The sequence below is a fragment of the Mesocricetus auratus genome, unplaced genomic scaffold (assembly GCF_017639785.1).
Source record: "Mesocricetus auratus isolate SY011 unplaced genomic scaffold, BCM_Maur_2.0 Super-Scaffold_100001, whole genome shotgun sequence".
NCBI lineage: Eukaryota > Metazoa > Chordata > Mammalia > Rodentia > Cricetidae > Mesocricetus > Mesocricetus auratus.
Genome location: NW_024429187.1, coordinates 2,791,468 through 2,814,289, shown reverse-complemented (window position 1 = coordinate 2,814,289; position 22,822 = coordinate 2,791,468). Strand labels below are relative to the sequence as shown.

General features: G+C 48.7%; 1 protein-coding gene across 2 annotated transcripts in view; it reads right to left on the bottom strand.

Moving 5' to 3' along the window:
* Etv6 (ETS variant transcription factor 6) overlaps nt 1-20,294 on the bottom strand; it is a 236,248-nt gene extending 215,954 nt beyond the window's left edge. The window contains exon 1 of one of the 2 annotated variants that reach the window (XM_040743744.1): nt 20,009-20,294. In XM_040743744.1, coding sequence (XP_040599678.1) covers nt 20,009-20,041 — 33 coding nt within the window. In that variant the 5' untranslated portion in view covers nt 20,042-20,294. The remainder of the gene's footprint in view (nt 1-20,008) is intronic. The other variant, XM_005072863.4, reaches the window with a different exon arrangement.
* Nucleotides 20,295-22,822: the final 2,528 nt, after the last annotated feature.

Here is a 22,822-nt window from a genome sequence, read left to right as displayed (position 1 = left end):
ATTAATGAATGGCTGCTGTGACCCAAGGCCCCAGGGTGCTACAGACACCCGTAGTGGAAAAACCCACCTTGCCACCTTCTGCCTTAAAGATTTACTGCCAGACGCCTTGTGACGGAGGTTGGTGGTGTCTATTTGGGGAATATGGATGAGTGCATGGGCAATGAAAGAGAAACAAAATTGCTTTGTACTAACAAAGAAAAGAAAGGCTCTAGCAGGCGCAGAGCTTGAGAGGTGGCTCAGGAGAGGTGAAGGGAGGCGGGAGCAGGAAGAGAACAGGGAGAGTTGGGGAAGTGGACGGTAAAAGCTAAGGGAGCTAATAATAGAGACAGAAGGAAGTGCTGCACCGCAGGAGATAGACGCAAAGGAAGGCCCTGGCGGCCTGGGAATCACTGGTAATTATCCCACCACACAAGAGGCTCCTTAGCCAGGGCCCTCACACAAAACAGAAAAAGGCCCTCCCCTCTCCCTCAGCTCCTTTCAGACCAGACTCTCCTGCCACTAATAAAGACAAATCTGAGGCTGGCAACTGCAGGCCCAAAGGTGAGATGATCGCTCGGTATCTACAAACCACATACTGACGTTCTAGACATGCTTGAGTATCTACAAACCATATACTGACGTTCTAGACATGCTTGAGTATCTACAAACCATATACTGACGTTCTAGACATGCTTGAGTATCTACAAACCATATACTGATGTTCTAGGCATGCTTGAGTATCTATAAACCATATACTGACGTTCTAGACATGCTTGAGTATCTATAAACCATATACTGATGTTCTAGACATGCTTGAGTATCTACAAACCATAAACTGACGTTCTAGACATGCTTGAGTTTGATGTGGGTTAGGAACTAATACAGGGTCAGGCAGGGCAGGCAAGTGTGGAAACATCTTAAAAGACAGACAGAGAGAGAGAGAGAGAGAGAGAGAGAGAGAGAGAGAGAGAGAGAGAGAGAGAGAGAGAGAGAGAGTGTGTGTGTGTGTGTGTGTGTGTGTGTGTGTGTGTGTGTGTGTTTCTACGGTAGCACACTGATTGGCTGGGCTATTATGCAATGATACCATGGGGGTGGGATTACTTCCTGATCTCAGATTCTGCCCCGGAGCATGAGGCTTAAGTGTCCTGCAACTTGCTGCAAACAAAAGACAAACGCACTAACTACCTTCTCCAGACCAACGGGAGAGCATGAGAGGAGGGACTCCATGAAGACCCTGGGCGCAGGTGTCATCTTCTGAAGGAAGGAAGGAGAAAGAAGAAAAGGCAACTAAGAAGCCCTCCGCACATCATAAATACAGATTTAACTTTTGCTGCATTAGGAAACAGAGGGTGCTCCTCCCATAGTGGCACAGGACACTTGATAATCTATTCATATTCAATGGATAATTACAAACAGGGTCCAGCCAAGCCAAAGAAAGGGATCCTACCAAAGACATGTCACCTTCAGAATCTAAATATACATACATACATACATACATACATACATACATATCATAGCTCTCTATATATTACGTATATATGAAAACAGAAGAAGGGCTACTGGGATGGAAGGTGACCAGAGCCAGCAAGAGAGAAAAGTGCAAAGTTATATATGAATGATTATCACAATAAAACTTATTAACTAAAACAAAGTGGGATCCGAACTTTCCTCTTTGGCATATGAATTTTAAAGCAACTTCTAATTGAATCAGAACCAATTCCTCTTACTCATAGAGGTTAAAATGTTTGTTGACAGAACTAAGAAGGCAAATTGTCACAGAACTAAGTAGGAAGAGGTCTCAAGATGAGATTGTGACATCCTTACCCATGAGAACAAATGCCGGGTTCCATGTACTCCGCCCTGAGGTGCGTGCGCGCGCACGCACGCACGCACGCACACACACACACACACCTGACCACTGTGTCTAGTAGGTGTAGAAGCAGAGAGAGAGAACATTGGCAGCAAAGGTGCTGAGCTAGGCTTTGGGTGATATTTGTGCCAGGAAACAACAGCACTATGCTGTCTAAGGATGAGGGGTACAAGGACAGTGTCCCATGCCCTCGGTAGCCACACTGGCCGCTTTTTAAGTATGTACTTTCACGCTCACACACAGACTCAGAATTTCCATCTCTCAAAGTAGCCAAACTCGGCCCTAACTGGGTACATGACCCTCATGTGAATCCATGTGAGAGAGACGCGGGAACCCAGACTCGCAGAGCAGACTGGAAGGCGAAGAAAGCGGCGTGGGGAGCCAGGCACCTGCAGCCAAGGTGAGGTCAAGGGCAGCGGGGCCAGCAGGCAGCTGCAGCGTGAGTCTGGGAGAGAAGCCCCTGGCATGTGATCAGGAAAACTTGGCACACTCTGAGGCGGGAATTATACAAGGATCTGTGCTTGGGGTCTGGTTGGGTTCAGGAAGTTGGAACTTCTCCCACAGCTTAACGGTCTGTTTCCCAGCTATCAGTCGATCAATGGCAACAAGAAACAAGAAAAGATGAGTCTTTCTGGGCTTGTGGGGAAAGTACAGGAGTCTCTTGGATCTGCCTCCACCCGGGCAGCTTCACTTGTATGAAATCCTACTAGGCAGACCAAGAGCACCGAGACAGTGGACAATGTGCAAATACTGTATAGGGCTGCCCTTCGCAGGCAGAAATGGTGAGGCTGCCTGCCACGCCAAAGATAAGACAAAGACATTTTCCCAGAGCTGTGGTGCCTGAGTCATTCTCACTGGGTTGTCCCTGAGGCAGTGCTATGATAGTAAAAGAGCACCGAGAACCCTCTCCCCTCCCCTAACCCTCCCCTCCTCTGCCCTCCCCTCCTCTCCCCTCCCCTCCTCTCCTCTCCCCTCCCCTCTTCTCCTCTCCTCACCTCACTGATGTCAGCACTGAAGGAAACACAGGCTCTAAAGAAAGCTGAGAAGAGCCAACCCAGGGGACAGGGACAGCGCCAAACCTCTATTTCCAAAGGCAATCACACACATCACAGAAGGTTCCAAAAGCTGAGTGGCTCCCAGGTTATCGCTGGTGACTAGCTAGTGGGGGAAGAAGCTGGGGGGGACAGGTGGCAGGCTCACCTGAGCAGGCCTCTCAGCCAGCTATAGCCAGACTGCGGAGGCCTATGAAAAGTGGCCATTAGCTCTGGGTCCCCAGGCCCGGTCAGTCCACCTATGCCACACCAGAGGATATCAGTGCACCCACCACTTGTCTGAAGTACTGGGGTTACTCCCAGCCCAGGCAGCCTCAGGGCTCTTGAGCTTATCCTCAGGCTACGTTCCTCTCCAAAAGGCGGGGCTCCAAGAGAGAACGTATGAGTGGACACGTGATTGTTGTATATCCTAGGGCTGGGTGTGTGTTATGCTTGCACTATGATCTTCCATAGGGCTTCAAGACAGAAGAGTCCGTATTGTTTCCTTCCTCTAGCCTCAAGGAGAACTTCCTCGGGATTTCAGGAGTACAAGGACTTAATGCTTCACATCACAAAAGCCTTAGCATTCACATAAGAGAAGCTAAACAAATAACAGGTGATTTTAAAAATCAAATTCAACAACAGAAAAAAACCAAAAACAAACAAACAAACAAAAAAACGGGCGGTGGTGTGGTGGCACACGCCTTTAATCCCAGCACTCGGGAGGCAGAGAGAGTCAGATCTCTGAGTTCGAGGCCAGCCTGGTCTACAAGAGGTAGTTCCAGGACAGTCTCCAAAGCCACAGAGAAACCCTGTCTCAAAAACAAAAAAAAAGGCGAGCTCTTAGTTGACAGCGTGCTTGCCTAGCATGCACAAAGCCCTGGATTTAACCCCCAGACTGTACAAACTGGGTGAGGAGGCACACACCTATAATCCCAGAACTTGGCATGTGGAAATAAGAGCACCATTAAGTTCAAGGTCATCTTCACTATATGGTTAATTTGAGGCCAGTCTAGGCTACATGAGACCCTATCTGTCAAAGAAAATTTCTGACTCAATAGACCTTACCCTGCCTCTCTTCTGGACATTATACTGGAAACTGAAAATGTAAAAACGAGTCCATTAGAGTCATGCCCTGTATGGGCTTTCAGACCAGCAAGAATAAGTATCTTGCTATAACGGGATCATTGCCAATCACGAAGGCAAGTTCAATGAGTTGTGGGACCGCCGTGCCTGGCAACCACAGAGAAGGCTTTAGAAAATAGGCTTTGAATAACAAGAAGGCTGTCAGGGAGAAAGACGATCAGGGGAAGATTCCAGACATGAAAGCTCAGCATATGGTCTGGGACAAGAGCATGACTGCCTGAGTAGGCTGTGTGGTTGAAAGGGCAGGTTGAAGAGGAGACTGGACAGTAAACTATCAAGAGCCTTGTATGACACCACAATGAGTTGCAAAGAGTCAGCCCAGAGCCAGGAATGGTGACATCCACCTGTGATCCCAGTACTCAGGAGGTGGTTGCAGAAAAGTGGGGAGTTTGGGGCCAACTTCGGCTATATTGTGAGTTTAAGAGGCTAAAGGGGGGCTACAAGACCCTCTTTTAAAAAAAATTACTCCAGGCTAGACTGAAAGGAGCCTGAGCTGGATACTTTCATGTCAACTTGACACAAGCAAATGTCATCTGAGAGAAGGGAACTTCAATTAAGAAAATGCCTCCATAGGCTGGACTGTAGGCAAACCTGTAAGACATTTTCTTAATTAGTGACTCGTGGGAAAGGCCAGCCCATTATGGGTGATGCCATCCCTGGGCTGATGGCCCTGAGTTCTATGAAAGCGCAGACGGTGCAAGCCAGTAAAGCAGCACCCTTCAGAGCCTCACAGCATCAGCCCCTGCCTCCAGGTTCCTGCCCTGTCTGAGTTCCTGTCCTGACTTCCTTCCGTGATGAACAGAGACGGGGAATGTAAGGCAAATAAACCCTCTCCTCCCCAAGTTTACTTATCATGGAGTTTCATCACAACAACAGGGACCCTAACTATGTCAGGGCCTAAGAGTGGGAACAGGAGGTAAGAGATCGAGGACCAGGACCAGAAAGAAGGAAGCCAGCACCAGCAGAGTAGAAGAGACTGACAGATCTGAGACACACCACACAGAACCAGATTGCCTTGCAGACCGGAAAACACAGCACATCAGTCCTCCTGCAGCTTCGGATCCAGAAACCTTACAGAGCAACAGTTCAGTGAGACATGGTGGTGGAAACCTATAATCTCAACACACAGAAGCCTAAAGCAGAAGGATTCTCAGTCTGAGGTCAGCCTGCGACTACATGCATAGCAAGTTCAAGGCCAGCTTGCACTAATAGAGACCCTGTCTCAGAACAACAAAGACAGCAACAGTGGACAAGCCTATACCATTCATCCTTCCGTGGCTTGACACTGGCCTCTGAGGAACAGTGGAGACGTAGCCGGGTAGGACCGCCCATTTACTATCCTTCTCCCTTGTGACTCATATTCCAATTTTTCTCAGCCATCTCTCTATGACATGACTGGCTAGCAGATTCTTACAACAGAAACCTTTCCCAAGAAAAGCTGCCATGTCCTCTGGCATTCATGCTGTTCCCCAGCACCTCCTGGCAGGGGCTGGCTTATGTGGGAGAGAAAAATAAATAAATAAAAACAGTAATAATAAGGCACTGCCAGGGTAGCAAGCTGACCCAGTCGGAGGATTAGAGGAGACACCTGTCCCCTAACACAGCAGCTGTTATCATCGTACCAGAAGCATCCCAGTAACAAGAAAGAAGCCTCTTCCACCCCCCACCCAACGGCAGCAAGCACCTGTACAAAGCCACTCTCCATCACATCACCTGAATGTGAGGAGAGGCTCAGGAAGACCACACGCGTAATGGGAACCCTGCCTCACTACACTTGGGAATTCAAATGCTTGTCTGCTGCTGTTCTGTGGCACGAATCTTTAATGCACTTATTACATGCGAAGGTGTTGTAAAACACACCATAGCTTTCTGAAGTTGAGTTGATTCATTGCCTGTAGCTGATCAAACACCTGTTCGTTTGGTCGAGCTTCTTAAAAGGCAAGACAGGATTTAAACACTGTCCAGTTTGGGATGCAAATAGTAACAGAGGAGCAAATATTTTAAAATTATCTCCTCAGGCTGTTCACCAGTAAACACACACACACACACACACACACACACACACAGACACACATGCACACAATCTATCAACATACAAACACCACAAGCAAACTATTTCATAGCTGCAATATGTACACATTACCTTTTCAGACTAGACCAGGGAGATGCTCTTAGAGACAGCTTGCTAACAGCCCCTCAGCTTGCTGTTTAACAATCCGTTTATAGCCCATCACAAAGCCAACCCTCCAAGGAGATATATTTTACATCCATACGTAAGGTTTCCTTGCTACAACAAGGCTGGATTTTGTGCAATCTTTTCCTCTCTGCTAAAAAGCAGACTACACTATAATTCCTATAACTTACGATCCTATGAACAGTCAATACATGTGCACATATGCAAACCGAATCACAAGAATAGACTCCTGTAGGGAGGGGAAGCAAAATGATGCCCAAGAAACCACAAGCCACACATTGCATATAGTCCTGATTAAAGCTAAAAGCAGCCCATAAAGGCACTGGGTCAGCCTCCCACCCCTCTGCCTGGAGCATGCTAATTCCAACCTCCTAGGTTGGTCCTTCGGCTTGAGTTTTCCTGGTATCACCTGGCAACCTTTCCCTGACCTGAAGAATAGGCTTTATAGTTGTGTGAGAATGGAGAAGCCTTCCAGGGCACTTTATGAGATTATCAGTGCTTACATGGTGGCAGACAAGGAGTGAGTCTGAAATTGTGCATTTCTCCCAATTGTGCGTTTGTCCCCTAGGACCGGCTAAGAGACGCACCGTCACTCAAGTGGTAAAGCAGAGGCACATGAAATGTCAGGCATGGTCAACAGTCCAAGACTCGGCCAGGAAGACTCTTCACCAGCATCCAATGGACAGTCAGAACTTCCCCACCATCTTGTTAACCCTTGACATCCCCAAAAGATTAAAGGGTGTCTCCTAGTTTGCTCCCTCCTGGTGTGATAAAAACTGACCAAAACTAACTGGGAAGGGGAGGCGGGGGTTGGGCTGTTTCTGCTTACAGGTTACAGTCCATCATGAAGGGAAGTAGGGGCAGGAGCTCAAAACAGGAGCCTCGAGGCAGCAACCGAAGCAGAAGCCACTGAGGAGCACAGCCTACTGTCTTACTCCCCAGGGCTGGTTCAGCTTGCTTTCTAATACACGCTAGGGCCACCTGCCCAGGGGTGATGCCACCCAAAGTGGGGGCCCTCCGTCACAATCATTAATCAAGAAAAGGCCCTATGGACATGCCCCAAGGCCAGTCTCTGAGCGGTTAGTCTTCAATCAAGGTTCCGTCTTCCAAAACAACTCTAGGTTGTGTCAAGTTGAGAAGCAAGCAGGGATGAGGGAAAACCAACTACTATGGAATACTAAGAATCACAGACATCCATTTGGGGCAAGAGCTAGGGAATGAATTCTTTCTGGCAATCTGGCAATCCGTGTGTGTGTGTGTGTGTGTGTGTGTGTGTGTGCGCGCGCGCCAAGATGAGATTTGCCCAAATGGGGTGAAGCAGCTAACCCTAAAATACACCTAGGAAACAGGCTGGTGCACTCGATACCAAGCCTGACAACCTGAATTCAATCCCTAGGATCCACATGTCGGAAGGAGAGAACCAACTCCTGAAAGTTGTCCTCCGACGTCTACGTGTACGCCATGGCGTGTGTACACACACACAAGAAATTAAAACATACTTTTAAATATTTTTAAAAGAAATAGGCTATGTATGTATGAACTCAGATTCACCTATAACCTAGATCGACACCGATAAGAGGCAAGAAGACTGTTCTCATCCACCCTCACCTCCTCCATGGTAGGCCTTCTAAGACCACAGCTGAAATGAAAACAGAGGCCATCTTTCCCTTAAACCAGACTGCTTAGCACGTTGGCTAACCACCAAGCGCACGCAGGCATTCCCCTCAGAGAAACCCTGCCTGACCATTCTACCAAATTTCTCAAGCCAGGCGAGTTCTCAGAAGAGTTGGCGAATGTTTGCAGGGACTCGCTCCACTGGCCTCACCTGTCCGGAGCCTCTGTAGAAACAAGGCCTTGAGTGTCAGCCTCTTCACCCTGCCTCCTTGTATTTGTTAGGAGTTTTTCTCCCCTTCTCAGGCCTTGTCTCATGTATCTCCCCCACAGAACAAACTTGCTACTATTGATGCTAGTGGGTCTCTGGTGAGTATGTATCTGAGGGTCTCACTACAGAGTCCTGTTGGCCTCGGATTCATTATGTATGTCTTTTCCCTTTTTTTATTTTTTTATTTTTTGGGTTTTTTTCACAGAGTTTCCCTGTATTGTTTTGGAAGCTCTCCTGGAACTCACTCTTGTAGACCTGGCTGGCCTCAAACTCACAGAGATCCTCCTGCTTCTGCCTCCCGAGTGCTGGGATTAAAGGTGTGTGCCACCAATGCCCGGCCAGATTCATTATGTAGACACTGGCTTTGACTCACTGTAAAGGCGTGCGCCACCCTCTGTGCGCGCCACCATGCCCTCTGTGCTCTTTTCCTAAGGGTAGGTCGCCGTGATAATTAATCCTCACCATCAACTTGACTGGATTTAGAATCAACTGGGAGACACACCTCTGGGGGGTGTACTTACATGAGGGGATGTTCAGGGAGGTTTGAGTGAAGCAGGAACCCTGGATGTGGGTCTCAGACTGAACACAGAGGAGGAAGCTGATCCCCGGCGTTCATCTCTCTGCTTCCTGACTGCTAAGACAATGACATCAGCTGCCCAGCATTCCTGCCGTAATGGGCTCAGCCCTCTGTGTGAGCCAGAGTAAAGCCTCCCTTCCTTACTTTGTTTCTTGTCAGGCATTTGTCGCAGCACTAACCCAGTAGCTTAGGAAAGTGCACTTAGCAGGAAAGGTTGAGGGTGCCTGTGCGCGCTGCGCTATTACATTAGCATGTACCCTGCTGGAGATGCCCTGCTAACTAACACCGCTGCCCATCTCCCTGCCAGGCTGGGTGAAAGAATGGTGAAGATTAGAAGCCACTGGCCTCCCCACGCCCACCAAGACTCCTGCTGCAGCCCATGGTGTCCCAGAGCCGTCTGACCTGCAGTCAACTTCTGCCTGCAGACAGGTGCACTCTCACCTCCTAAGTCACAGCCCTGCCCAAGCAGAGCACCAGGGACTCAAGAAAGCAGAAAGTGAAGTTCAGAAAGGAAGCCCCATTCTTGGAGGCAATGTGACCACTCTCAGCCATTCCCATCTGCTTCCGCCTGACGAGGCCAAGGCTGAGAGCCAGGATGGCACACAGGCAAATAGGGCTCACCACTCTCGGCATTCAAGGTGGACCCAGCCGAATCGGGTCATTCCGGTCTTAAAAGCTGGAAAGAAAGGGAGACCTATCCAAACCGGGGAATTTACCCAAGTCACTCAGATTTTAAACCCCAAATCGTGGGGTCTAATTATATAGACACTAGCCTCAAACTCAGAGATCACCTGTCTCTGCTTCCTAAATCCTGGGATTAAAAGCATGCTCCAGCCAGGTGGTGGTGGCACCCTCCTTTAATCCCAGCACTAGGGAGGCAGAAGCAGGCAGATCTCTGTGAGTTCAAGGCCAGCCTGGCCTACAGAGCAAAGTTCCAGGACAGCCAAGAACAGCTAAGGCTACACGGAGAAGCCATGTCTCGAAAGGAAGGAAGGAAGGAAGGAAGGAAGGAAGGAAGGAAGGAAGGAAGGAAGAAAAGAAAAGACAAGCACACACTCCACCATAAATTCTTTGCTGAATGGAGCCAAGAGACAGAGCAAAAGGTGTCATGTGACCCCTGACCTGATGTTCCCACATCACTGGCCATTACATCAATGGGCAAATAGGACCCATTAAGTCAGGAGAGCCTCAGGTCTCAAAAGCTTGTCCAATCAAACAATTCAATAATTTCTGAATCTCCCAGACTCCATCAAAAGGAGTCCATTCCTTCCAATTTTCCTTGTTTTGAAAACCAGCCAGAACAGCCCCAGGGCAGGAACAGATGAGGAGGCCCAAAGAAAACTCACTCTGTCCCTTTGGGTGGCCAGTCTGTGGTCAAAAAAAAAAAAAAATCAAGGCACGAGAACAAACAGCCATACCCCACAGTGAGACAGCACATATACTCCAGTTTCTGATTTGATGGCTTGGGGAAGACAGCAGATACAATACATAGTATGTGTAGAAATGTCTCTTTCCCTAGTCTGAGTTCCTCAACACAGTCCAGGAAACAGCTTACCAAACCCCAGCCTCCCCTTTATGAAGCTCCCATCCGTTTCATCTTGTCCCGCCCTTTGGAGAACCTTCCATGTATTAACCATTAGCCTCAAGGCAATGGTAAGGGGGGAGATGTCTTTTCCTTGTATTGATTTGTTTATTTACTTATTTTGGGTGCTAGGACTCAAGCCCAGGGCCACCGCCGCCAACACACACACACACACACACACACACACACACACACACACACACACACACATATGCAGTGAGGAGGGCGGTCCTGAACCCTCCTCTTCACCCTCGGTGACCACACCTAGACTTACACTTTCACAATGAAACAGAAGGGCCGTTTTCTTTGGTTTGGTTTTTGACTGGTGTTTTTTATTTTGTTTTTTTGGGGTTTTTTTTTGTTTTTTGTTTTGTTTGTTTGGTTGTTTTCTTTTGGTTTGACTTGGCTTTTTAATTACACTGATTTTTTTTGTCTACAACTCATCTCTTCCAGGAATTACCCAAGAGTCAGCTTCCTCACACACAGGAGACATGTGTGAAGCCAGGATCACTGACCTAGCTACACAGATAGTTCTTATGAGTGATAACTGTGCCCACCATCCTTCACTGCCCACCTCAGATGGTACAGGGCAGCTGCCAGGAAAAATCACCAACTTCTTCTAGTAGCTTCTGGGAGGACCAGAGAGACAGCTTCCCGCCAACCTTCTTTCCCCAACAGTCTGATCGTGCACTCACTGTTTCACAGGGTGGGAAGCAGATTCCCCCAAAACAGCATTGTCATCAGCGGGATAGCCATTGGTAAGGTGTCTGTCAGGCCTGTAATTAAAGCCTCATCCATGTTCCTGTACGTAAACCTAGTGAAACTCACTAAGTTATTTAAAAAAGGAAAAAAAAAAGATAATGAAAGCAAAAAGGAGACTAGTTGCTAGTTGAGAAGGGACAGAGGATTTGGAGAAGTAGACAGGGACAGAGAAGGTAGGGAGAGGTGAGTATGTCCAAAATACATTAACTACATGTATGAAGATGTCATGATGAAACCCATTATGTACAATTAATGTGTACTAACAAAAAGAAACAAACAATATATAATCTACACGATCTGTTTCTAAGATCAATTTTGCCTGGGTAGAGCTTGCACAAGTCCACCACCAGGAAAACAAAAAGGGAACAAGTCATTTTCCAGTCTATACTTCATCTTTCCATGCAACACACATATGACAAGGAATATTCAGGATGGCATTTATTTTAAATGCACAGCCTAAAGAGTAAGCGCTATTGAAAAGCGGCACCTCACCCCCTTAATATCTACAAAAAGCCTAAAAATTCCCTCATGGCCCAAGGTAATAACTTGGACTTTTTCAAACTCCACTGTATAACTAAGCTTCTACTGAGGGTCATAAGTTCCCAATTCATGAAGCTGGGACCTCACCACCCCACAGCACAGACTGTGTGCTCTGAACAGAAGCCCACCAAGGAGTTGACGTCTTCCGAGTCTTGCCCCCATCGAAAGTAACGAGCAACTGTATGAACAAGTGGATCCACGGACCGGTTCCTACAGGTAAGTGCTGCACAAGACTTCAGAGGGGTTTTCCGGGTTTCTTTTTCCCCCCTGTTTTCTTTCATTTCTGCAAACTTATTCCAAACTGCACCAGCTATTTCCCTCAAAATTCTGCTGTAAGATACAAAAGGCATTTGGTATTGTCATGTAATTGCAGTTGGCTCATCTCTTCTGTTGCCAAGAGAGAGAGAGAGAGGAGGGAGGAGAGAGAGAGAGAGAGAGAGAGAGAGAGAGAGAGAGAGAGAGAGAGAGAGAGAGAGAGAGAGAGAGAGAGAGAGAGAGAGAGAGAGAGAGAGAGAGAGAGAGAGAGAGAGAGAGAGAGAGAGAGAGCGCTTTTCTGAGCAATGACTGAGTGACCCTGGTCCAGTGAGAAACTCAGTGGGTTTGTGACAAAAGCACTGTGCTGGGAGTCAGCCAACCCGGGTGGCCTGGACCTTAGGCTGGGCGGCACCGCCAATCTCAGTGCCCTGACCATCTCTGGCACTAGCTGTCACAATGGTGGTACAATGGTGGAACACATCAAAGGGAAGCTCCCTTTTCTTAACAGCATAAGGAACTGCACCCAGTAACTTACACTGGCCTGCAGCTGTAAGAGTCAGACAGGCAGTCCTATCTCTCCGTGGGTAAGTTAATAAGTTCATGATTAAGTAACTCGAACAAGTTCGGGTCAAGACCAGGTTTCACAGGTCTGTGGGCTGCAGCGTCTGTACTCCTCCTCAGAGGCACTCAGCAGTCAACAGAGCCTTCTTTCCAACAACTGGCAATGCCCTTCTGGGACGACAACGCGTCACAGGGACAGAACTCAAAACTAAAGCTAAAGTCGGAGGCAAAGGGGAGGATTCGGTGACATCTCCCCGCACACGTTTGCTGACAGAGCTGACACCAGCCCAGCAGGGCAACGTCTCCTTTTTGGGTCATTCAGGAAATGAGGTCGTTTCCCTATGTCTGACTCCCACATACAAAGAGAAAATCCCCCGACAGAGTTCATAAATCCTCAGGAGCCTGTTCCTTCACAGCTCCCTTTGGGAGTAGTCTCATAAATCATCCAGATACAGGAAGCTTGGCCTTTTAAAAATCAACATGATTTTTATGCCAACCTTTCCCTCGGATATCTTTCCAAAATATATTTCATCCTCTCTTCACTTCTTAAATTGAGTGACTTAACTTGGAAGCCAAAACCCATACTATCACCTGCCACCCTGTGGTGCCACCGAGGGGTGGGGATGGAGGTTAGCTCTATGCATGACATAACAGGAGCACATTGCTGTTAGAATCCTTGTTTGATTTTCACGGCTTCTACTCCACCAAGGAGTTGAAGGGACAAAGACCTGGGGCAGGATACATGATTCTGATTGTGGCTTGCCTACAATCCACAGTGGGATTTGGGGCAAGCTATGAGACTCAGTTTCCTTACCTGCCTAGTGACAAATCTGGGTCATGCTCCATAGTGTCCTTGTAACACCTGCACCGTGTCACCTCATACTGTCTCTGCACCCTTCCCTGATACTCCTGCAAGGCTCTTGAGTTCTGCCAAGCTTCAGTTGGTGGACCTATCAACTGAAGCTGTTGGATATAAAAATCTGAATACAGAAACAGCTCTAAAGTAGAGATCTTGCTTAGCATAGATGAGAGCTTACATTCAATCCCCAATGCCAGGTTGGGGGTGAAGAGGGTTATCTTAAAAACAAAACAAAACAAAAGAACAAAAAAAAAAAAACACAGACATTTTTATGAAGTCGGATGGTCAAATGTCTCTCATCATTCAAGTAAATTAAAAAGAACAAGGCCAGGAGGGGTGGACTCAGAAAAGAGAAAAGAAGAAAAACATATTCCTTGGGTAATCATGGAACATCATGGAATATCTGCAAAGATTTCAAATGGGTTTGGGAAATCACAAAGTTTTTAATGATTTACACAAGGGATACTTTATGGGGGGTTGGGGGAAGACATTCAAGGATTGGGTAGAAAGCTTAGCAACAATTTCTACATGGGAAAGGGTGGAGTGATGCCAGTAAAGAGGTCATCTGGCCCCGAGACTGGACAGGCTGAGGGCACAACCTCAGACATCCACCACTCAGTGAAGAAACTATTAGGCAGTGGGGGGAACGAGAATGCAGAAGGTTTCTGAGTGAAAAGCATGGGGGCAAAAATTGGAGTCACAGAAGATAACAACACATCACTCGAGAGCTGCAGAAGCAGTATTTAAAAAAAAACACAAATGGATCATCTGGACATTCATCCAGAGGTCACTGGCTAGGAGTGGCCATCTGGCTAGCCCTAATGGGTAATAAGGAACAACCCACATTAGGACCTCTGCTGGCTCCACCCCTGCCTCTCACTCACCTTAGTGGTGGCTCCACCCCTGCCTCTCACCTGAGCTATGGTTAGGACCCATCATCTCCATCACTCTGGGTTTCCCAATTTGCTTCCTGAAGATGGATAAAGTCACTGGGAACCACAGGCCAGTGATTAATGTCTCAGCCTTGTACTGCCACTAGGCATACAAGCCCGAGAGATCTGAGGCAGACCAGCACTTAACCTCTCTGGCTTCGGCTTCCATGTTTGCAAAATGGGGAGGGAAACTGCCTCCAGGAGAGACTGCGAAGGGAGAATGAGATCATTAAGCTTAACACGCCGGGACAGCAGACATTAGTATGCAACCAGTGTTGGTGGTGATGGTCAAGGAGGAGGCCTCAAGGCAAACGAGAGGAGGAAGAAGGAGCCGGAGAAATCCCTAGGGAGAGGTGAAGCTGAGCTGGAGAGACGACCACTAAGATAGCAACAAAGTAGCACTTCTGATCACAGAACTTATAAAGTTCCCGAAACACAAGGTTCTGCCGTTCCCATAAGCGTGGCACAGGACTCCGCGCAGTTAGCTCAGTCAACATGGGGGCGTCCATACTTAACACAGCAAGGCCTTCTTCCTTAAGCCAGAAGGGTTACAAATCCCTGGGACCAGACCTGGCTGCGCTGTATATTTACTTCACTGTCAAAGATGAAAGGGTTAGCCAGAGAATTAACAGGGCAAATGATAGATTTGTGGTAATATTTCAACACCAAAGGACCAGTTTCAAGCACATGGTTGGTACTCATTCCTACGCAATGGACGGTATGGACCACAAGCCACGGCTGCCTATTCATGGGGGCTCATTCCGAGATGTCCCAGTAAAGGCTATTTTATTAGTCTGGTTCCTGTATGTACAGAAAAATCAATAAAATGTGTTTGCTTTTTAATAGGCTGTAATTCTAAGGTCTCCCTAATTTAGTCTAGCCTTTCTCTCCCCAAATACTAGGTTTGGCAACAGTCTTGAAGCCGGGCTCCTGTTGGCGTGGGAACACTGAAGAAAAGTCACACTCTATTCAATAAATACACAGATATTGCTTCCTCGAGTCTACTGGAACAATGCAGCAAAGACAGACTCTGCCTGAGACCAAGGCATGACACAGTTTTCCTAAAGTGGTATTCACAGAGAAAAGCATGTCCTGCCTTATGCCTCACGCTCTAAGGGGGCTTCCTGCGATACACAGACTCCCAGAGGCCAACCTTTAAAAACCAGTCATAAAATGAAATGGCTTTACAAGAAACTCCCAGGTACCCCCCTGCCCCTGCCCGGTGAGTTTTGAGACCCCGATCTTAGTTCTGTGTCCCCTGCTCACGGCTGAGATCATTTCTCCTGCTTTACCTACCCTTCCCATGGAAACCTCGTCTCGGCTGCCAGGTCTGTTTTTTAAACAGTGCTTACTACAGATAGGGGAAGGTATAAACAGGCCTAGCTGACTCTGGGTGAAGAAGCCTGGGGCTCACCCATGACTTTATCAGGAGCTGCTATGAGGCAGGGAGCACTGCCCTCAGCCAACAGTGGAACTCCAAGGCTCTCACACACCATCCATCGGAACACGCATCTCTGCAAACTGTGGCGCCAACCCAAATCCAGCAGGCCTTTCTTCCCCCATCCCTAACCCTCCTACCACTTCCTCTTCTCACACCTGACTGGACCCTTGCAGCCCAGCGTCCCCACACACATCATCTTCCATGGCACATAGCTCCGTGCCCTCAGACCAGCTGGCTTGTGATTAAAATGGACCACACTAGGAAGTGCCAGAGTGCAGAGCCTATTGTATCAGGTTTCCTTGGCCTTTTATAGACACGCCATGAACCTTGAGAATGTGAGGTGGTGGCCTGAGACCCTGCGGGACTGTGTTCTAATGGGGTTCAGTCATCCATGGGCTAAAGCAACCACTTGGCTCTCAGGACCCAACTCTGAAAACAGAAGTGTGTGGCCGGGGTCTGGCTAAGATCTCCGGACTCTGACTTAACTCTCAATGTCTGAACACTCCCCGAAGATACTGCCGGAGGAACAGGGGGCCCAGGAAGCTTGCCCATCCACCTTTGTAAGGATCCTCAAGACTTCTGTTCTCTTCCTTGCTTTTTAATTTTAATTTTTTGTTTTTTTTTTTAAGACAGGGTCTCACCGGACGGTGGTGGCGCACGCCTTTAATCCCAGCACTCGGGAGGCAGAGGCAGGCGGATCTCTGTGAGTTCGAGGCTGGGCTGGACCGACAGCCTCGAAAACAATACAGAGAAACCCTGTCTCGTAAAAACCAAAAAAAAAAAAAAAAAAAAGACAGGGTCTCATGTAGTCCAGGCTGGGCTCTAACTTACTGTGTAGCCAAGGATGACCTTGAACTCCTCATCCTCCTTCCAGTCTCTCAAGTTAAGTGATTACAGGGGTGAACTACACTTTCACCTCAATTCTTTTTTTTTCCTTTTTTTTTTTTTTGCTTAGACACCAAAGAGGTTTCGAGATTATCCAAATAATCAAACATTATTAGTATATCGAAATCCCTTTTTTTTTCTTTTTTGGAGAGTCACCAGGCAGAGCCCTGGCCCTTGGGTAACATTGTTATAGGAGGCAATGCACAGACAGCAGGGAGAGGCACTGACCTCCTCCATACCTCACTTGGAGTCAGCAAACAAGACAGAAATGATTCTGCACCAGCTGCCAGGTGAGAAACTATGGCACCACGGTTACCTGTGCTGTCCTAAAGGAGCATGAGACATCTAGACAGGCTCCCCCAAAACACTGACTTTAATGAGAATTCCATTCTAGAGAACAGGAAAAGAGGGCCAGGGCGTTATGCCACCAGATTTTGGTGTCCGGGATCACCTCGGCCAATGTAAGTTCTATGCCAAGCCTTGCAAAAGGCCTGTGTGCCCTGGGACACAACCACTTTCTGCCGTAACTTGGCTGAATTTAAAACTGAACAGGTCACTTGAAGGTGAAGGTATAAGGCTAAAAAGCCAACCTGTTTTCCTTTGTCCTGGGACTAAGGAACTTCCGGGGGAAGGGGGTTACTTCTTAGAGAGATGATGAGCCAACCCCAACCGCTTGGAGCGGGAAAGACACAAAGCTCACAGAGGGTCTGTTATGGAGGACCCACAGGGCTTGGTGTGACTCTGGATGATCTCAGGCCTGGCGGGGGGGAAGAAGCTTTTCTTCCACTGTAAAAACACGTCTGACTTGAACTCCTGAAGGTGAAGCAAAGTCGTGCCTGAGTGCAAAGACACACGGGCCTCCTCAGCTCTCTGACTGCCACTCAAGGGATCCTTACATAGGTGTCACTGACGGACCAACTCAGAAACTTTCACCTTGCAAACTCCGCCCTGATCTGACTCTGGTCTTCCCCAGCAGAACACACCAGGGCTCAAAAGTCAACAAAGTACTTCCCCCCTGTGGCTGCCTCTGGCCAGGCTCCTGCGGCCTCCACCACACCAGCTGCTGAGGAATTTACTACCCGCTGACCAGCTGTTTGCACCGCAGGAGAGCAGATAGGGAAGGTTTCGGGAGAGGAGTGAGAGAAGTCTCCCCACTCGAGGCGGCCTCAGCGCCTTTAGTCCCAGCTCACCCTTCAAAGAAGCACATGCACGCTCCACTCCAAGGAAAAGTTTCTTTTTTACCGGGCTTGAGGGATGCCCTAGAAGCAAGCAATGTGCTTGGCACTTGCTTGTAAACATTTTTTTTTCCACGCCATCACTGTACCACATCCCAAGGACTAATTGGAGCAGACAATCACTGGAGCACATTCAGATGAACTAATCCTGGTCCTTGAACTCCATGGTTTACGATGGAACATGATAAACTCAGGCAACTCCATGGAGAGACAGCCTTCAAACACACACCCCTAAAACCACCCACAGCTCCACCGATAACAACCCAAAACAAAAATGCCACTTGCATAGGTGATGAAGAATAATAAATACATTTAAATGACACATTACACACTGACAAAATAAAATGAAAGAGGCACCCAAAGAGATGTGGAGGGCTGGGTTTTACACCACACGAGCAGAGTTCAACTGTCCTGTATATATCCTGTATGGGTTCCATCCACAGGACCTAAGTTTAAAAAATGGAAAATAAACAAGACAATAAGGGGGGAAAAACCCGAACACAAATCGAATCCATCCTCTCTATCACATTGGAGAACCTGCCCACATGCGTTAGCTCTTCCTTTCTATTGGGGCGCCAAGAAACAAACCCTTCAACAGAGGCAACAGTGCTTCCATCAGAACGGCAGGAATGCAGTCCCTTTAGAGGTGGCACCAGAAGTCACAGGACACACCGGACTGTGTTGTTGTCAATCTAAGGTCACTGTGCAGCAGTTGGTCCAGGCTTTTCTGTTGTCAGGGTTATTACTGCCATTGAGCCAAATACAATTTACTGATCTAATGCCCTATTATTTAGTTACCTCTGTTTTTGTTGTGAAGTGTGAAATAAATCTGATTATATACGGCAAGATTTCCCTGAATTTGCCAAGGAATCCAATTTATATTGCAAAAGAAGCTGGTTCTGAAGTACCACCGCATCCTGAACTCTTTAGTGATGCAGGGCTCCAAAGCCTACCCCAGATATGCACCAACACAAAAGTTCCTCTGGGCTCTTCTGTGAGGCAGAAACAAAGCCGCCTAAGCACCTTTTGAGTCCCTATGGGCCTCACTTCAAACTCAGGACCATCGTTCCCGGTAAGAAACACTAAGGCCTGCCTCTACTTATGAAAGCCTAGTAAGCCAGTGTGACAAAAATCCCGCTCCCTCTCACAGATCCTAGATGAAACAGGAGAGATTTCCCTAACTCCCCCAAAGAAAACAGGGTTACATGTCCATTGTTTCTATGGCATCCATCCAAGGGGCACACACTAAATGGGCCACGCCAGAAGCGAACTTCAGAACCTCAGCCTTGCACAGGGAACAGAGAGCTTGGAGGAACCTTGAAATAAAGTACCCCCAAAAAAAAGCACCATGGGAAAAATAACTGGGGGAGACAGACAAATCATCCTGCCTCCCAATGGTGGCAAACTTCACAACAACTTTTTAAAAGCAACAAACTACAGCATCACAGCCTATATAGACAGACCGTATACATTCATGTACACACACAAGACTCCCTGGAAGGCAAGGGGTGTTTACAAATATTCCTCCAGAACTTAGAACAGGCCAGGGAAGCCGGAGACTGCAGCTTTTTTTTTTCAACACCTTCTCTGCACTGTCAGGGGAGGTCATTTTGCCCGGTCACTTCTTTGCATCACAGGAGTTTTCTACTTTCAGACTGCTCAACTTTCATATGCGCTAGTGTAAAATAACTATTCAGCAACTTCATTCACCTTGGTTTAATTTTTTTTTCATTATGCAATGCCCAGGAAAAGCTGACACCAAGACTGTCTTAGGGCTTGCAATCACAATCGGGGGGGGGGGATTAAAAAGCTTGTGTGATAGAACCCAGAGTCCTGAAAGAAAGAAAAGACCATCCTGGTGGGGCCCCTAGAACTTTTTCCCTAGGGAGACCACCCCTCGGGAACAAAAGTTACAGTTCAGTCACATGTTGGGCGTAGGAATAAGGAGAAGGGGTTTTCTTTTTCCTTTCTTATTTTTAAACGCACTAATTACGGAGGTGTTCTACAGATCTGAAGACAAACCGGGTTCCTCCTACCAACTGAGACCGGTATTACATTGTCAAAAAGAAAGGGTTTGGGGGGCCCAGGAGCCCAGACGGGGCTCGGCGGGAGAGGGGTGTAGCAAGGTTATGCTAAAGGGTACAGCCGCTGCCACGAGCTGCATCTCTTTCCCTCGCGCCCCAAATAATTCCCCGCAAGCCCAGCAACTGCACCAGCAGCCCCGGGGCGAGGGGGTTCCGATCGCCCAAGGGGAAGGGAGGAGAACCGAATCGTTACCTTAATGCTACACTGAGCAGGAGTCTCAGACATGTCTCACAGCGAGAGGGATCAGGAAGTTCTCAGTTTTTTTTCCACTTTCCTTTCCTCTCCCCAACCCAGAAACGCTCGGCGGGGCAGCGGGACGCGGTCATTTAAGAAGTTTCTTGCAGCATCGCCGGCGGCGGCCGCCCGGGGGCTGGGGAGGGGGGGTCTTCGGAGCGCACGGATCGGGCGCGCGGCGCGGGGGCGTGGGAGCCGGCGAGCACGGCGTGGGGTGTGCGGGTCGCGGCGCGGCGACCCGGGCGCAGCCGGCCGGCCTCGCGTGTCTCCTCCCACCCGCGGCCGGCGCGCCCGCCCCCGCCCTCCCCGAGGCGCTCGCTCGCTCCCTCCCTCCCTCTCTCTCTCGAATGTTTTCCTTCCTGGAAGAGAGAAACTGAAAGGCAGAACTGAGAAAGCTCTCTGCTCATTGATCTTGAGAGTTTCAGGGCAGAAACTGACGTGAATTCCCAGCACCGGGCTCTGCCTCTTAAAGGAGCCACCAGGAAATAAAAGCTCTGGTTACCGCCGGCCGCGGGGAAATCAAAAGGCGTGCGGGGGAGGGGAGGGGCGCGGGGTGCCCACGGGGCCGCCCCGAGGAGGACGCCTTTGGGGAACCTGGCAGCGTGGCCCCAGGACTCTCAAGCCTTGTTCATCCCGCGCCTGCCACCCCTGCCTTGCACCTCCGGGGCACCTGGGCCACACACAGTGGGGGCTTTTCTGCGCGCTCCCCGGGGCGCTGATGCAGCCCGGGGACCGCGGTCTAGGAAGGGGCTTTCCGGGAAGGACGCGGCGCCGCAGGAGGAAGCGAGACAATGGCCTTTGTTCTGCGCGGCGACCGCGGCCGCTTTAAGAGAATCCACCAGGAAATGGGAGCTCGGGTTACAGGCTGCGCACGGGGAAGTGCGGGGCGCGACGCCGGAGACAAAGCCGCGCGGCCGCGCTCGGGCCCGGGGACGCGGCGGGCGGGGGCTCCCCGCGACGGGGGGCGCCCCTCGGCCTGACCTCCCGCCTTCCCCGATTCGAATTCCCCCGGCCATTTAAAGCCACAGCGGCCGCTACCAACCGACGTAGGTGACTGGACTACAAAGTTGACAGGGCGCGTTCCTGCAGATCTTAGCCCTCCCCTGGGCCGCTGCTCGAGCTCGGTCATTGGCGGAGGGGATGGCCCGGGGTCCTGCAGAGGAGGGGCCGCCAGATTCCTAGGGGCTGAGGCGCTAGTCTTGAGCACCAGCGTTCTGATCGCTCTGCTTTTTTATTGCTATTTATAATCTCTTAAAATGCCCACTGCAGAAGATGGTGTCTAAATTCTAATCCCGCCAGCACATGCAGGATATAATGTGTGGACATATGATGTAGGACTAAATGCGCTACCATTTTGTCTGTTGACGGTAAAATAAACATAAAAACGTGTGTGTCGAAGCGCATTATAATTCGTGTTCCCTGCTGAGGACCACTCTGATTTTCCAGACCCTCCCCTCTGTTTCCACTGGTTTCTTAGCGGGAGAGGGGGAGGGGGCAGGGTTGTTTTGAAGCAAGGTCTCCCATTGTAGCCCTGACTGGCCTGGAACTCACTGAGGCTGACCTGGAACTAGTAAACTATTCTGCCTCTGATGTTTTGTTTTGTTTTTCTTGCACACTTTTCAGCATCATAAAATGTCCACAGACTTTCACAAACAATACTTCCGTTCATGCATTCATCAGAACACTCTGAACGACAGTATTAAAGGGGCTGGGGTAGGAAGGCACCTCCTTGCTGATACAATGGGAACTTTTTTTTTCTTTGAACCTCCAGGCACCACAACCAGTTTTGTCATTGAGTAAGAGAACTCCAGCTCCCAACACATCTGCATTCACCCATTCTTATCCCTCACAAATACCTACCTTTACTCCTGTGTTTTTGTAGCTTTTTGTTGTTGATGTTCCGGTTTTTTGTTTGTTTGTTTGTTTGCTTGTTTGTTTGTCGAGACAATGTCTCTCTGTGTAGCTTTGGAGCCTGTCCCGGAACTCTGGAACTCAACCGAGATCTGCCTGTCTCTGTGTCCAGTCCCTAGTGTTGGGACTAAAGGCGTGCTCCACCACTGCCCGATTTTTGTTGTTGGTGGTGGTGGTTTTATATTAGGATTTTTGCTGAGTTTCTTTTGTAGGTTTGTTTGTTTTGAGACGGGGTCTTGCGCTATTGATCAGACTGGCCTTGGAATCAGATCCATCTACCTCCTGAGTACTGGGATTAAAGGCGTGCACCACCCCACCCAGACAGTTTTTAAATTTTCCTAAGCCTGTAGTCCAGGTTGGCCTCGATTCAAAGCCGAGAATTATCCCTAACTTTTGATTCTGCCTCCACCTTCCAAGTGCTGGAAAGACAAGCCTGGGTCACTGTGCATGACTCACCCTTATTCTTTGGGGGGGGGGGTGCTTAAACATCCTTTTATTTGTTGGTTTGTTTATAGTCCTGTAGGCTGAACCCCCGTCTCAGGCACTCTAAGTTAGGGCTTTACCTCTGACCTCCCCAGCTAAACAGTTGTTTTTCCTTTGCTTCTCCTAACTGATGTTTGGAGACCCTGGATTGGAGGGGTTTTTGCTGAGTTAAGTCCTGTGCCCCTACATCACTCATCTATCAATAGGATCTCTGATGACTTCTCCGTTTCCAAGAGATGGGAAGAGGTAGCACCTAATTAATAAGATTTTCATAAATATAAAAGGATATGCCCAGTAGTCTTTCCTTATCCATGGAGGATGTATACCAAGAGGCCCAAGTGTATACTTAAAGCCAGGCATATATGTTGTAGGGAAAAG